This window comes from Anopheles merus, chromosome 3R (assembly GCF_017562075.2).
Source record: "Anopheles merus strain MAF chromosome 3R, AmerM5.1, whole genome shotgun sequence".
Lineage (NCBI taxonomy): Eukaryota > Metazoa > Arthropoda > Insecta > Diptera > Culicidae > Anopheles > Anopheles merus.
In genome coordinates, this window is record NC_054084.1 from 11,057,851 (window position 1) to 11,071,979 (window position 14,129).

Below are 14,129 nucleotides of genomic sequence, written 5' to 3' on the forward strand. Positions count from 1 at the left end.
ACATAGCTTCCCCTACTACCCACTCGGCTATCGAAATCAAGCTCCTGAAGGTCGTGGGGTTCACACTTAATGAAGGATGCTTTTTTTTATATCCCTCCACAATATCCAGAACTATGGGTGGGTTATGATTTTGTTTGCTTTTGGAACAGTTGTTCACCAAAGGAGAGGAGAGTGAAGTTTTAATTAATGCTGATTGGGGGTGGTGGTATAGTTGACCGCTTCACACCACTGATTGGGGCGGGAGAGCTTTGTTTTAGACAGCGGCAGCCGCAAAAAAGTGAACATACAAACCAGGATAGTTTGATGGTGCAATAAATTGCACTTTGTTGTCACAGATGAATATTGATGAGGATAACAACACTTGAATAGAAAATGATGAGCATATTGTTATTATGCATTATACATATCGTTAATTATTTGAGCTCATTTAAAGGGGTTCCAAGTGCAGGTGCTAGATCTTTATCACTGTGAATTAGGTGTATTGAGCAGGGTATAATATGTACTATTTTGTTCAATAATGCGATGTTTTACAAACATCATTTGTTGGGCATACTAAGCCAGCGCTCTGTTAGCTATCGAACATGACATACGTCTCGCACAAATGTATATGGAGTTTACTGGTGTACTCTTTGAAGCGTACCCACGACTCTGATCCGATTCTAGCTACTGTTAGTCCCATTTCAACTCTGGCATAAACAGAACCACTAGTTGCTTCCCGAGTCGTCTGGAGTAGGAGTGGTCCGAAGTCGTCCGGAGTTGGTCTTCTGGAGTTGGAGTCGTCCAGAGTCGGAACCGTCCGGAGTCATCGGAGTCGTTCGGAATCAGAGCCGTGCGGAGTTGGAGTCCTAAGAGTTTGAGTCAACCAGAACAAACAAGATTCGGAATCGGAGATGTAATGCCTGACGACAAAATCATTGCACCAGCCGTCATCACTCTGACTGCAAGACGACTTTCTTAAAACAACTACGGATGACTACACCCGACTCCGGACGACTTGGAATAATTTCAAATTATTCTGGATGGCTCCAGAAAATTGATGAAATTCCTACAATTATCCACCATAAACTAGTTTAATCAAACCTATGTTACCATTTATAGCAATTAAATGTGAGTTAAGAGGCCATTACATGCATTTAAGATGTACTTGTGCACATTGCGCGCGCACAAACACACCGGGAGACATCATTTACACATTAAAGTGTTTTGCATAAGCATCCCTTAATCCTCTCTATCTGACGACCCTGCCCAAACGATACCTTATTTGTGCTACCGGTTGGTTCCGAGTATTCCCGTGGCAGTACACAGCACGATGAGCGTACATCAGTAGTATCATCCGGATGGTTTTACGATGCAACTTATACGATCTAGCCCCCATCATCTTCAGCTCCAAGGCTGATGTGGGGAGCAAAGGGAAAAGCAGGGATGCTCTGCAACAGATTGCAATCAACACAACCGTATTGCTACCGCTGGGTTGTAGTGGAAAATTGATTTTTCACGTTGCCAACAGGCAACATTCGGCACGACATGCAGGGACCACCCCCAGGACCACCTCCATGCCCGGAGATGGCGCTGGAGATGAAGGCCGAAAGCGCAGCGCTAAAGCAACAGAGGAAAGATAGAGCTTACCACAATAATCAAATCCCAGGCAGAACTCAGCTTCCGCCCCACGCTTCGTACAGCTCAAGGCACCAAAGAAGGTTTTGTTGTTCCTTATTTCGACAGTGGATGTAGTGGAGCATTTGTCTCTGTGATGCTTCCTGCCCGCGTTGCGGTATAGAAAAATCGATTCTTTAACTCCAATCCAATCCTTTGCGCGAGTCTCGTTTATTTCCCCCCATTCTTTCGAAGCGAGGCTTCCTGATTTCCGACCGTTTCCCAGCGCAACATGGGAACCAACCCCGCCGGCAACCTTTTTCAGACTCGCGTGCTCTCTTTGTCTCTCTTTGTCTCTTTTTCCTTGGACGCATCATTCAACGTGCCCCCATCGCGCGCTGGCATCATGTTGGGAATGATTATATTATGATGTTTTCCTTTGCCGCTGCCAAAAAGTCAGTCAGCAGCATCCTTCGGTTTCCGGTTTAAGCGCGGATCCTCCCCCTCCCTGCAAGCTACAAGCGCTGGGCAGACACAAGCGCTGGGTAAAATTATGTTTGGTATAAAATGAAATTTATGACTTTATTTATGACCTCCTCTTCTCGGGGTCTGGGCCGCCTTGCGCGTGTTGCGATGGTCCTGGAGCTGGAAAAGGCACTGGGAGGAAAAGTGAACGGGCAATACATGCGATTTGTGTTTTTTCTCCTCCATCAACTCCGTATTCCCTTGTGCGTTTTGGCTGTCGGGTGAAGGAACGATGGGATGGGGTAGAAATTTATAGAACAACACTGCACCAGCTCGTCCTTCTCCTCGCTGGCTCTCTCTCTCTCTGAGCTGCTGACGGGGCTGTTGTAGAAATCCGTTCGTCTGGTACGGATAAATATTGCCCTCATTGGGACTGCGTGTTGAACAATCCCCATCAAAACCCGCCCTTCATGTTCCGCACGACCGTTAAAACAATTTTAATTGTTTCCATTCTCCCTGCACGACAGATCGTACGTTTGTATGCGTTCCTTTCCTTCCTTTAGTGGGCTTTAAGCCAACCCAATTTGTTTGTGTGCAGCTCGGAGGCATAAAGTGCGGGATATTCCACAGGCCAGGATTTGGCATACCGATGGCATAAAGACATTAAATTGGATCATCAACGAAGGCCCCCTCCTAACCGACGATGATTCGAGGCTTTGGCACACCGGCAGAACGCACCGAGGGAAGGAGAGGAGACTGAACCCGGGTGGGGGCTGAACAGGTCTTTGCTAATCTTTGCGCTTGGTGAAGGGCTTATCCCGACTTTTCGACTTTATTGGTAACCGGGCAGGAAATGGACTGAAATGAGAAAAGCCACTTTCCATCCGGTGCGAGGCAAACAAAACGCACCACCGACAGAAAGCGACCGGAAATCCCCCAACAGCAAAAAGGGGTAGAAAACATTGCCGGACGAACACGCGGAGCACACGGTGCAAATTGCTGTCAGACGTATCCGCTGGGAACAGGGGAAGGATGATTGGAGAGGCGAAAAGAACTAAGAAAGCGCAAAGAAACAGCTACTCTTCCACACTTCCCTTCCCAGACGTAAAACAGGCTGCAGTAGAACAACAGATTTACCATAAATTACTTTACAGCAAAGTAGATACAGGCGCGTCAAGGTGTCCTTAACGTTTTCTGGGTGAGGGCAAAGAAGTTCCGGTCCCGTCTCCTGCCAGAAAATCATGCTATACTCGTTTAAGCTTTGCCAAGATGTGCAGTTTGATGTGGTTTGGAACCGTACCGCACCGTACGGGTGTACGGTGACAAAGTTTTACGCTAATACCGCAACGTTGCTTCAGGCAGAGAGCGAGCTCGTTACGCCAAACACCATCGAGATAGTTAATACACCAAAAGCATCACACTACTCCGGCACTACTGCGACACTGCTAATGCTGCTGCGGCTAATGATAATAGTTTTAGCGAAAAGTTTTTCCCACCCCACAAAAGTGTTTCAACTAAGCTCGGGCGGTAAAAAATGTACACTTTAGTGTGGTAAATCTTCAAACAGTAAGCTGCAGCATGAATTGCTGCTTTTGAAAGTTGTACCTTTAGCAGTTTTTGGTGGTTTAGATGTAGTTTGGATGCTGTGGATTCTCGCATGTGAAGTATAGTTTGGAGTGTAATTTTGCGTCAATAAGATATTGCAGGTGTACTGAGAAGTATAATGTAAGCAACAATGCATTGTTGTCGAAGTATGGGAAAAAATGGCTTCAGTTGCGTTGTGTAAAATCGATTGTATCACGTGGATTGCATACTTTTAGGGGTAAGCCGATTTTATGCAACATATTGCATACATTTAGGCGCGAAATTCCTTTCCCAATCTCAAAAAAGCTAGAGAGAGAGAGCCTTCTTCTACTAAGACGATTTTCAGGACTTTTGCTACAACATAACCTAAAATAAACCTATACAACCTAAACCGATAAATCCATTTAAAAAACGTAACCCTCCAACCTAAATCGTGCACCCACGACCGCTTAAACGATCTTGGGACAGTTTTTTTCTTCTTATTTTCATAAATGTTCCAGTCCGTTTCCTTTAATGGCTATTTTTGTGTTGAAAGATTATCCCAAAAAACATTCAAGTATGGGCTGTGTTTTTTTCTGTTTGAACAGCTTGTTCTTGATAACGGACCTTCAAACAGACAAAAAGTTCTATTTTGTTTTCAACTTTTGATAATGATGCTTAAGGGAGATGAGTTTCCAATGTTGCAACCTTTTCTCACCAATCTTTTGAGGATTTTTTTTAAATTTCAGCGAGCGACGGAAATATCTCACTCTTTATATCCGTCCGTCGATTCAGGATGGTATGAAAGAAAAACAATTTGTTTTCCTATTTTCCTTCGCATTAAGAAAGAAAACATAGGGGGGATACACAGCTTTTTCTTCACCTCGTTGCCAAAAAAGGGGAAGAAAAAACACCTCCTTTTTTTGCGTACTCTGCCTCCGGACCCTATCAATGCCTCGGAATCGAATCCTGCTCGATGCTTCCCCTCAGCTTGGGGAATTGGTTTAACCTTCTTAGACGGCAAACGCACACAGAACGACAGGACACTTCAAGGAGGATGAACGAAAAAAAAATAAAAAGAGGAACAAACGACGGCGACGAAGTAAAAAAACGAATTGCCCATTTAATTTTTATTGCAGCCCTTTTTTGTAGCCATCGTTTCGCCATCGTGAAGGGGGGGGTGGACCCCAACGCTCAAAATGGGCTTGAAGGGTGCTTGAACGCTGTCACGCTCTTGTCACTTCGTCACCGGGCGTAAACGGCCACGCCAGACTAGGGGAGCTGGGTAGTGTGGGTGTGTATCGGTGAGGAGAGAGTAGCAAACTGTCTGCCTGCTGTTGGTGTTGATAACGAGCGAAAGGGGAAGCTAGAAGGGCGGGCGAACCGCTAGCCGTCTTCTAAGCGGAGCAGCCTTGTTCGCTCCACCGCCTCGAGGACCTACTTGATGCTGATGATTAAGAGGCCGCTCGAGATCTCCTCCCGCCCGAACAAGTATCATCGTGTCGGGGGGAGAGTGTTGTTTGTCAAATGAAGGTGGAGAGAAGGGGGAGGAGTTTTGAAAATTACAAGCTGTTGCGAAGTACCTCTTTTTATGGGATTTTGATTCAGACAACTCAGGCCGCAGGTTAGAACGATTGTCTGCTGGTTACACCAGCTTTATATTGGTCGGTAGTGTAATTGTTTGGAATTTAATTTAATTTTAATTTTACAAAATACATCAAATTTCCTTAAGGAAGTATTTGCTATATATTATTCCGCAAAATGAAGCACATCCTATCTGTTCCACTATTGATTGGAAGTATTGTTGCCAACATAGCCCACTCGCTCGTGTGGCTTTGCTAAGCCGGCACACAAAAAGGGATCATCTTGCAAGGAAACAGCAGTTCTGCTTCCACAGCTTCACCGGACAAACAATCTGGGAGAAAAGTTGTAGCTTCCGGTTCGCTCCACATTACCGAGATGCGAATCATCTCATTTACTAGCAAGAACTACTACCGCTACCACTGCCACACTACAAGCGCAAGAACACACAAGCAAGTTAGCCCTCTTTCTGAGTTTGCTTTTCTTGTGGATTTCTCGTACCACCACCACTACCTATCCTACGCGTCCTGACTATCATTTGCAATCAGAGCAAATCCTTCTTCCCTTTTTGCTGCTTTGAAAGACTTCATCGATTCCACACAAACGCCAGCATGGATTAGGGTCAAGGAAAATGGTGCAAAAAACAACGATAACTTCATCTGAAATTTGTTGTGGAAAACTTTACCAACACGACCACGCACGGTAACACACACACACACATCTAGGCAAAAACCAGAAAGCCATAAAATGAGCTGAAGGGATCAACTTTTCCCGCAGCAGCAAGGCAAAAGGCGCTGCTGCAGCAAAATGATGCGTTCGTGTGCAAGAAATGCAACCCACACCACCTAGCAGTGTAGTGCCAGTGCAGCAGTAGCAGCAGCTCGAGATCATGCTGTTTGCATTCTTTGCCACCTTATCCGAGCGGAAGACAGTTGCAAAGAGTTTTTTTATTTGTCTGCAATATGAAGCAGCTCAGCGTGACCTGCTTGTTTCCGATGGTAGAAGTTTTTCAGCTTCACGTCTCATAATCGTCTTTCTTTATCCTTTGCAATGCGTCTGAGGTTGGTAAGAAGGAGGAAAAGAATTAGCTGAGATAGTTGCAGTAGTAGTCTTTGTTGGTAGCTTTCTACTTTTTCGATTAGCTGGAACATTACTTTACTAATAAGGCGTGTAATGTTCGAGTGTTAACATTCCGTGCTCAATATTAAAGACAGTTTGCAAGGCGAATTGCATACCTTTAGGCGGAATAATAAAAATTATAAAAATTAGAATCGAAGTTTGGTAATAAAATTAGTGAACCAATTGAATCTGGAGGTTATTTTCACAAAGTTTGATATTTTCACGTGATAACTATCCGTTGGAGTTATTAACTTTTGTAACCGTATTAAAATATGAAAGAGTACCCATTTTAGTTTGATGGCACAATTATATTAATCTGATTCTCTCTGCACTCTGCACTTTATCGTACATCGTAGCAAATTGAAAGCACTTTACCGAGGATATTGTTCATTAAGCAAATTGCTTAATACATTCCTCTTCTACGCTCTCTTCGCCCTTGGAATCCTTCTAACTGTTCGCAACAGTATCTCTGGTCCACTGTCGCAACCGGTACATTAAAATCAAAGTTCCAATTTGTTCTAAAACACGCCACACCGAAGAAACCTTCGCCGGTCAGAGAGACACTGCACAGCGCAACTATAATCCTCGCTACCAAAACGAGCGTCCCAAGAGAGTCGGTGGGTAAAAAACGAACACCACAGCGGATAGAAAACTCGTTCGGAGCAAGTAATCAACATTAACATCATGGTGATCATGGTGCTGGTGGATCGTCGGGGTCATTAAAATCTCTATCCCAAATGGGAGATGCGAGCGCACACAGCCGAACTCCCTGAAGGCGGTGAAACAGAACGCTAAACGGGGAAGGGATATTTCGCGGATCATTTCCACCTTGCACAACGGGAAGACTGGCCAGACTAGCAACAACAACACAAAAAAACTCCCCAACCACACCGTACCGAACGTGAGATGGAACCTCCCTCCCTGGGGAAGCACATTTCAGCTTCACATCATGTTCCGGATAGTTTAACGCTGCATTGCCTCAGCCTGTCAAACGGACCCGGTGCTGCTGCGCTGGTCATCCAACAGGCTAGCTCCAAAATAAAACAGACAAGAAAAGGCGAAAATGGCTTTTCGAGCATCAGCATCCAATCTATTCCGCCTGTCGCCTTTAAGGCAAACCGGTCAGAAGCAAAACCCTCCCGGGACGATCGATCAGTCTTCAGCCTCATTTTAACCGCTTTGGGAGGGATGGTTGGACGCTACGGAACGCCGTTTGCCGGAACCGTAGGCATCCAGCCCGGAAGTCCAGCCCCATCCTCTTTGAGGCCATCGTAGTTTTCCAAATGAATTCAGTATATCGCTTACATCCGGTTCTGGGACCAAAGGTTCTCACAAGGGGCAAGCTCCGAGTGTCACATCCGGGCAATTCCAGCCCGTACGGAGGCTGAACACAGCTGAGAGTGTGTCCGAAATGGTTAAAGACTAACTTCGGCGTGATTGAGACTGGCCAACCGTAAATATAACCAGCCGTACCAAAGTTCCCTAGAGTACGATAGGGCTGCTCACGACGCTCGGCGAACGTCCCTTGGGCTCTGCACGGGAAGTTTCCGCACCACCAGGGACAACGACGATGGCCGGAACCTGTCAACTTGACTGCTACACGTTCTTGCGTCAGGAAATGCATGGATCGAACTTCGGACAGTATCGAACCACGTCACGTCGAATCATTCTGGACTGATTCAGTAAAATCGAACATCAAATCACCATGGTGTTACCCTATCCTTTTGTCGACATAAGAAGGCCTACCGAGTAGGGCGGAGAAAATCCAAACCAAACTAGAACGCTGCAAAAGGGCATAAGTGACACAGCCCGTTAGCTAATTTATATCACATGATAAGTTTAGCCCGTAAGGCTTTTTACTTCCCTTTACGGGATGTTTCTCCTAGCGGTACTGCTTCACACCCGGAAGGTAAGGGAAACACCACCACGCACACAGCTTACACACCCCAAAATCCGATAATGTGCTCCACACCATCAAGAAACCATCTGGTGCGGTCGGTTGGTCGGTTCGGGCTGTCTGTGATTAGGAAAATGCTCCCAAAATTAGCGCGCGCCGTATGTGCCCCGCACAAAATGTGACACAACTTTCCCCAACATATGGGTGCTCTTTTCCCTGTTTTTTTTTATATATCTCGTTCCCGATGACAGTCAGAGAGCTGTTAACTAAATTACGGAGCTTCGTTATCTTCATTAGGGTATCTCGTTTTGGGCTCAATTTCTGCAAAGCAAAATTGCTCCCAAGCCGGGAGGCTTATTGAATTGAAGACGATGAAGAGAAAATGAGTTTTTTTTTGCGGGACACGTGCCGTAAATTCAGATGTGAATAAAGAAATAAATTTATGGTGACCTGCGCCAGTGTTAAAGTATTTATTCATTTACTATAACCATTGAGCCATATTTCTATGCTGCACATCTGCTAGATTGCAATAGATATTTTATCAATTCCAGTACGGATCAGATCCAGGAACTGGTATGTTTTCGTTATCAACTTCAGTACGATATGAGTCCAGGATTAGGTCTTTGAATCCGGTCTTTGGAGTCGAGATGAGTTCAATGATAGAAATGGATTTTGGATCTGTTCGTGGATCGATATAGGTTCAGCATCTATTCTGAATAAGGGTATTGGATTGGAATGAGTTGCAAGATCAGAATGTATATCAGTATTAATGCATGTATCAGTATGAGTATAAAAATAGTTTCAGAAACAGTTCCGCCCAGAGTCAGAGTCGCCCGAAGTTCGGAGTCATCCGAAGTAGTCCGTAGTCAGAGTCAGCCGAACTCATCCGGACGACTCCAGGAGATTCCGAATGGCACCAGACGATACCAAACGGCTCCAGACGATACCAAACGGCTCCGTATAATGCTAGGCGGATCCTTCTGGAGTATGTTCCGAAATTTTTGGAGTAGGATCGTATTCAGGATCCGGATTTTTACCCAACTTACCCATCTCACTAATTCCTGGACAATTTATTACAGCATCATTTCCAAGACTGGAATGATGTCGCGATTAATTCAATACTAATTGACAGCTTGAAAGCAAATCAGGCAAATTTACAAAACTGGTATGCATTCAGTATTTGTACCAGGACTCGTTGAGATCAATGCCTCAGAAAAAGTTCCTGTTCCAGAAATCGTATGACTTCATGATCAGATTCTCTTGCTGTGCCCTTTGAACATAAGGCGCACCTCGGAATTGCGTTGCGTAACACCCGGCAAACGGGTCAATTTAACTAGCCTCCAACAAAGTTTAAATATGCAATTCAATTCTCACCACAACAAATGGTTCTGGTTTGCTTTTGAAAAAATAATATCATTCAACACACACAGCACAGCACATATGCTTATGCCCGCCACAGTTCAACAAATATCTTGACTCAGTGGTTAAATGTGAGGTTACCATTTTCACTTTTCCAATCCCGTAGCACACACACATACTGAGCAAACACTGACCATAACAAATTAGCGGTCAGTCCATGTCGCTCGAGTGTTTTTTTCTTGTACCAACGAACCTGATTGAAAATTGTTGTAGTACCACCAATCAAGAATTCTCTTACGCTAGTACGTGTGTAATTGACTCCCGGGGGCTGGCTGCCACTTGTGTGCGCTCGTGTATTTGTCCCCGTGTGTGCGGGACTGGCACAAACACATGTAAAAGCAAGTGCAGGAGACATACATTCGAACCAAAACAAAAACAAAAAAAAAGACACCAAACCCAAAGTCCATTAAAAGTTGGTCAACCGGCAGTGCCGGTTTGCCCCGTTAGGACCGCGAGCAGCAGCGTGCAGTGCGCAGTGCAAATGCACAAAGTAAATCCTGTGGTTGAAGCACAGGAAAATCAAACTACCACTACTACTGCGTGTGTTGTCCCCATTTTATAGGGCACCTTAGTTCTCGTGTCTACTGCCCGAAAAGGATGGGAGGCGCAAAAGTGATATCGATCAGGAGAGTGTGAGAAGAACTGCAGAACGGTTCGTGATGCACTCGCTGACACATACACACACACAGAACGCGGACAGTGGAACTAGTCTGTAAAAACACAAAACGAAGCAAAAACTAAGCGCCGTAAAGAATCATCGAACCAATGGAAAAACAAAAAAAAACCGTAAATGTCGGTGGCCCAGAACTAATCTAGCTCGTTCGAGGGCAGTAGGGCTTTTGAGGTTTTGCTTTTGCCGTTTCTCTCTTTTTTTATTTGAATGTCTTTCACGCTGGACATGCACATCGACCGTCCTGTAGCAAAAGGGCAACCGGTCACTAGTTCTTATGCCAGCTGGTCAGCTAGAATGCATTACACAAGCGTTACACACACACGCGCGCGAGCGGGGAAAGCAATCGATGTGCAACGTTGCACTGTGACCTGCTTTTTGTACGCTTCGAGTGGATTGTTATGGGTGGCACGCGTTGTTTAGAAAACTGACCAAACCACAGCGGTCAATAGTAGGTTGGAGAAGGCTTCAGATCATCAACATTTGGGTTTGGTTTTACAACGAAAAGTGCTGCAAGGAAGGGGCTTTTTCATATGTGAACCGTACTAATTACTTAAACGCATTCTGCGTGTAGCAAAGAGGATGCAAAACGGAATGAAAAATCAATCGAAAAGGATTTTTAAAATGCTCTTAAGACCAGGGTCTTGATGCTCTTGGAATGCTTTGTTTGGTAAGGATTGGGAGTTGATCTTCAACGATGCAATTCAACATAGATCCTTTGTAACAACCTTTTGAAACAAACCCCTCACGAATTTCCCACAACAAAAATACATAAGGGGCTTTTTGATTATTTTTAGACAAATTTTGTTTATTGTTATTAAATGATAAATTTAAAACCTATCATCTCTCGTTAAATCTATCCTACTCTACTTGGGGGAGGCGTCGTATGTACAACCGGAATCCATAAACCTAAGGAACTATCACGATTTAGGAACTATCACTCGCCACCTCTATGGACACTATTCGAGAAACGAATCACAGCACAACATGCTGCTCCCGATCGCCGTCTGATACTCGGCCATCTGCAGATGGTCGTCCAGATCGTCGTCGATGTAGTAATCGTTCAGCAGCAGCGAGATTTCCTGCTCCAGTGGCAGGGCGGCTTTCGCTTTCACCTCCGGCACCGGAGCGTCCCACGCAATATCCTTCGCCAGCAGGCACTCGTCGTACTCGTCGTCCAGAAAGGTGCTCTGGTAGATGTGGCTAATATCGCTGCAGTTAAAGTTGAACTCTTCCGGTTCGTCGTCCTCGTCCTGCTGCTGATGCTCGAACATTGCATCGATTGCACCGCAGATCGGTTCCGTTGGTGGCATGTGGTTGCTATAAATAGGGGAAGGATAATCAAAACAGTTTTGATTAAAACACGGAAGTCAAAAATGACACGAATGTGTGGAAGTTTTGTGATGGAACTTACCAGAAACCGGCGGATGGGAACGCTTGCTGTAGGTTGCTGTCGTACAAAGGATGGCGCGAGAAGTAGGACGCTTTCCAGTATTCGTCGGCAAGTTGTCCGCAGGGCAGACTGCGCCTTGGTGAACACTCGTGGCAGTTTGGAAGGACACTTAGGCGCGGGAACATTTTCAAAAGTAGCCGATACCACAGATACATCAGGATGCGTTGCACTAGCAACATGAGACTGATCTCTTCAAAGCACCAGCACATGTTGTCACGTTGGTTTTGCACGGCGTAGCTACACATAGTAGTTGATTGGTTGCTTGGTTTGAATTGAATTCACACAGCACAGAGACGCGGAATTTGGTTTGAAACTGAACTTGAGCCACTACACAAAACTTGGTGAGTTCACGTGGTGAAGATCAAGCACAAAGATCAGTCGGCCGACGTGACTCTACTGCTGTGCTGAACGTTCCGAAAGCGAATGATGTTCAACACACCGGTGCAGCTATGTTAAATACCCAAAGGAATCGTTTACCTTCCGTCCGAAGGGACCACCTTTGCGTAGCCCTGTCGAATTCCGTGTCGATCCTTTGCCTGCTTGACCTGCCCGAGCACACACCTGGATGGTAGCTACCTTCACCAGCAGTAGTCCTGCAGCATCCAGGATCCTGCTGGGCACAGAATTCCGAGGGCGTTACCTTACCAATACGATCGCAAACATTGCAGCCCGGGTAGCCCACAATGCAACACGTTCCATCATGCAGGACGATCTCTAAGGACCTCTTGAACAACGGTAAAGGATCTTCCCGGTAACAGCAGGTAACAGGAAATCCGCCCGGCCCGGCTCAAGAAGTACTACATTCGCACCCGCGCGCAGTAAGGTCAATGTGTTATGCTAATGTTATTTTTGTGCACCCCGTCTTTCCTCAGTGTGTCCTTGTTCCTACCTGGCGCGTGTGAAATCGAACATAAAGTGGAAACCTCCTCCTCGTTGGCACCTCGTGCTCGGGCCGTGAAGATCGATCTCGTTTCGTGCTAGGATCTTCGGTTTCGTACTCCCCATCAGGTGCGATCGTCGCATCCTTACCCGTTGCAGTTGGGAGGGATCACATGTGACACCTTCCACCTTTACTGCGATCGCGTATGCTGCTGATCGAGCTTGTCGTAACGTGTTCCAGGGGTTCACTGTTATTATAGTGGTTGGGATGTGCTTGAACGAACAAAAGGAACTCCTTTTACGAAGCAGCAACAGCAGCCTTTTTTCATAAATAGGATTTGCAACCCCGGCCACCAGGAACCGGCACAGAAAGGATGCTGTCGAGCTAGGGAAGCCGGTCATAAAAAGAGGTTGAATGAAGTTGAAGAACGCTGCACTTGGTTAATTGAAGCACGGGCAGGTCAAGCTGTGTTGCTCTGCACCCTTGGACCAATAAAGTCGTTCAAACGGGAACAAAAAGAGGCTTTAGCATAACACAAGAAATTTGATGTGTTTTTCATCCCACGTGCTATAAAGTTCGATGGCTTGTAAATGCATCAATATTTGTTCTTTTGGAAGATTTGTTTTTAGTTTCCTCGGCGAGAGGCTGACAGTACAACAACCCTTAACGTTCGCTTCTAGTGGAATTATGCAAAAGGTAAACTTTTGCATCTGCTTTGGATAGCGGTTGTGCAAAAAAAGTAAGAAACATATCAAACAAGTATGCTTGCAAGGGAAAGAACCCTTGAAAGATCCTCCCTGCCCTTGTCCCTTTAGATCAACATTTCTAATGCCCTTAGATACATACTCTGCAAAGCGAAGGCGAAAAAGAGCGAGCGAAAAAAAAAACAAAATACCCTCAGCAAAGCGAGCCTGAGCGCTTCGAAGTGAAAGCTAACAAGTTTAACATTATTCATATTCACACCCGAACCCTTTCCACTGTTCTAGCGCATATTGAAAACTTTTCCACAACTTTTCCCTCCCTAGCACCCCTTTTTATCGTACGCCCAGTGAAGCGATAGAATCAGCCTCCCATACCCGTTCGCCGTGCGTTTTCGGTGCGGTACACATCACAACAACCCTGGGCCCTTTCGACCCAACGGGAGGTCGACGGGACGAATAAGCTCCCTCGGCTATTGGTGGCAAAAACCTGACAGGATTAATATTTCTGCGACGGGCCATATATCCACCGCACGGGTGTGTGTGGCGCCGGCCTGGTAATCAGACATGATTGCGAGAATTTGTGGCAAACGGAGCGCTTTTGCCGTCCGTTAGGCTTGCTTGCTAGACGAAGCATACGTTGGACGCGGCGGGCGTCCCTTGCTTGCTATCCATGTGGTTAAGAAATTGGCGCATGCAGACATACGCGTATCATCTCATTACGGGGGGGGGGGGAGGTTCGAGAAAACGGTTATTACAGCGTAAAACGGAACCGGGGAAGCTGTGTCTGT

The 14,129-nt window shown here is 45.8% G+C and overlaps 2 protein-coding genes across 3 annotated transcripts in view; both read right to left on the bottom strand.

Annotated features, from left to right (window-relative positions):
* The window catches only part of LOC121597959 (tRNA-dihydrouridine(16/17) synthase [NAD(P)(+)]-like), an 85,520-nt gene that overhangs the window by 38,906 nt on the left and 32,485 nt on the right, over nt 1-14,129 (bottom strand). The gene's annotated exons all lie outside the window — the stretch shown is intronic.
* LOC121597962 lies at nt 11,160-12,404 on the bottom strand. Its single transcript, XM_041924328.1, has 2 exons — nt 11,722-12,404; nt 11,160-11,627 (listed from the first exon to the last, which is right to left on the bottom strand). Exons 1-2 carry the CDS (start codon nt 12,003-12,005, stop codon nt 11,267-11,269), a joined length of 645 nt encoding a protein of 214 aa, XP_041780262.1. The 5' UTR covers nt 12,006-12,404; the 3' UTR covers nt 11,160-11,266.

Bases quoted from the DNA above. Each gene is read 5' to 3' on its own strand.
- LOC121597962 (XM_041924328.1), bottom strand. From the start codon at position 12,005: ATGTGTAGCTACGCCGTGCAAAACCAACGTGACAACATGTGCTGGTGC. The intron at 11,628-11,721 runs GTAAGTTCCATC...CCCTATTTATAG, and splicing joins TTCCCATCCGCCGGTTTCTG to CAACCACATGCCACCAACGG.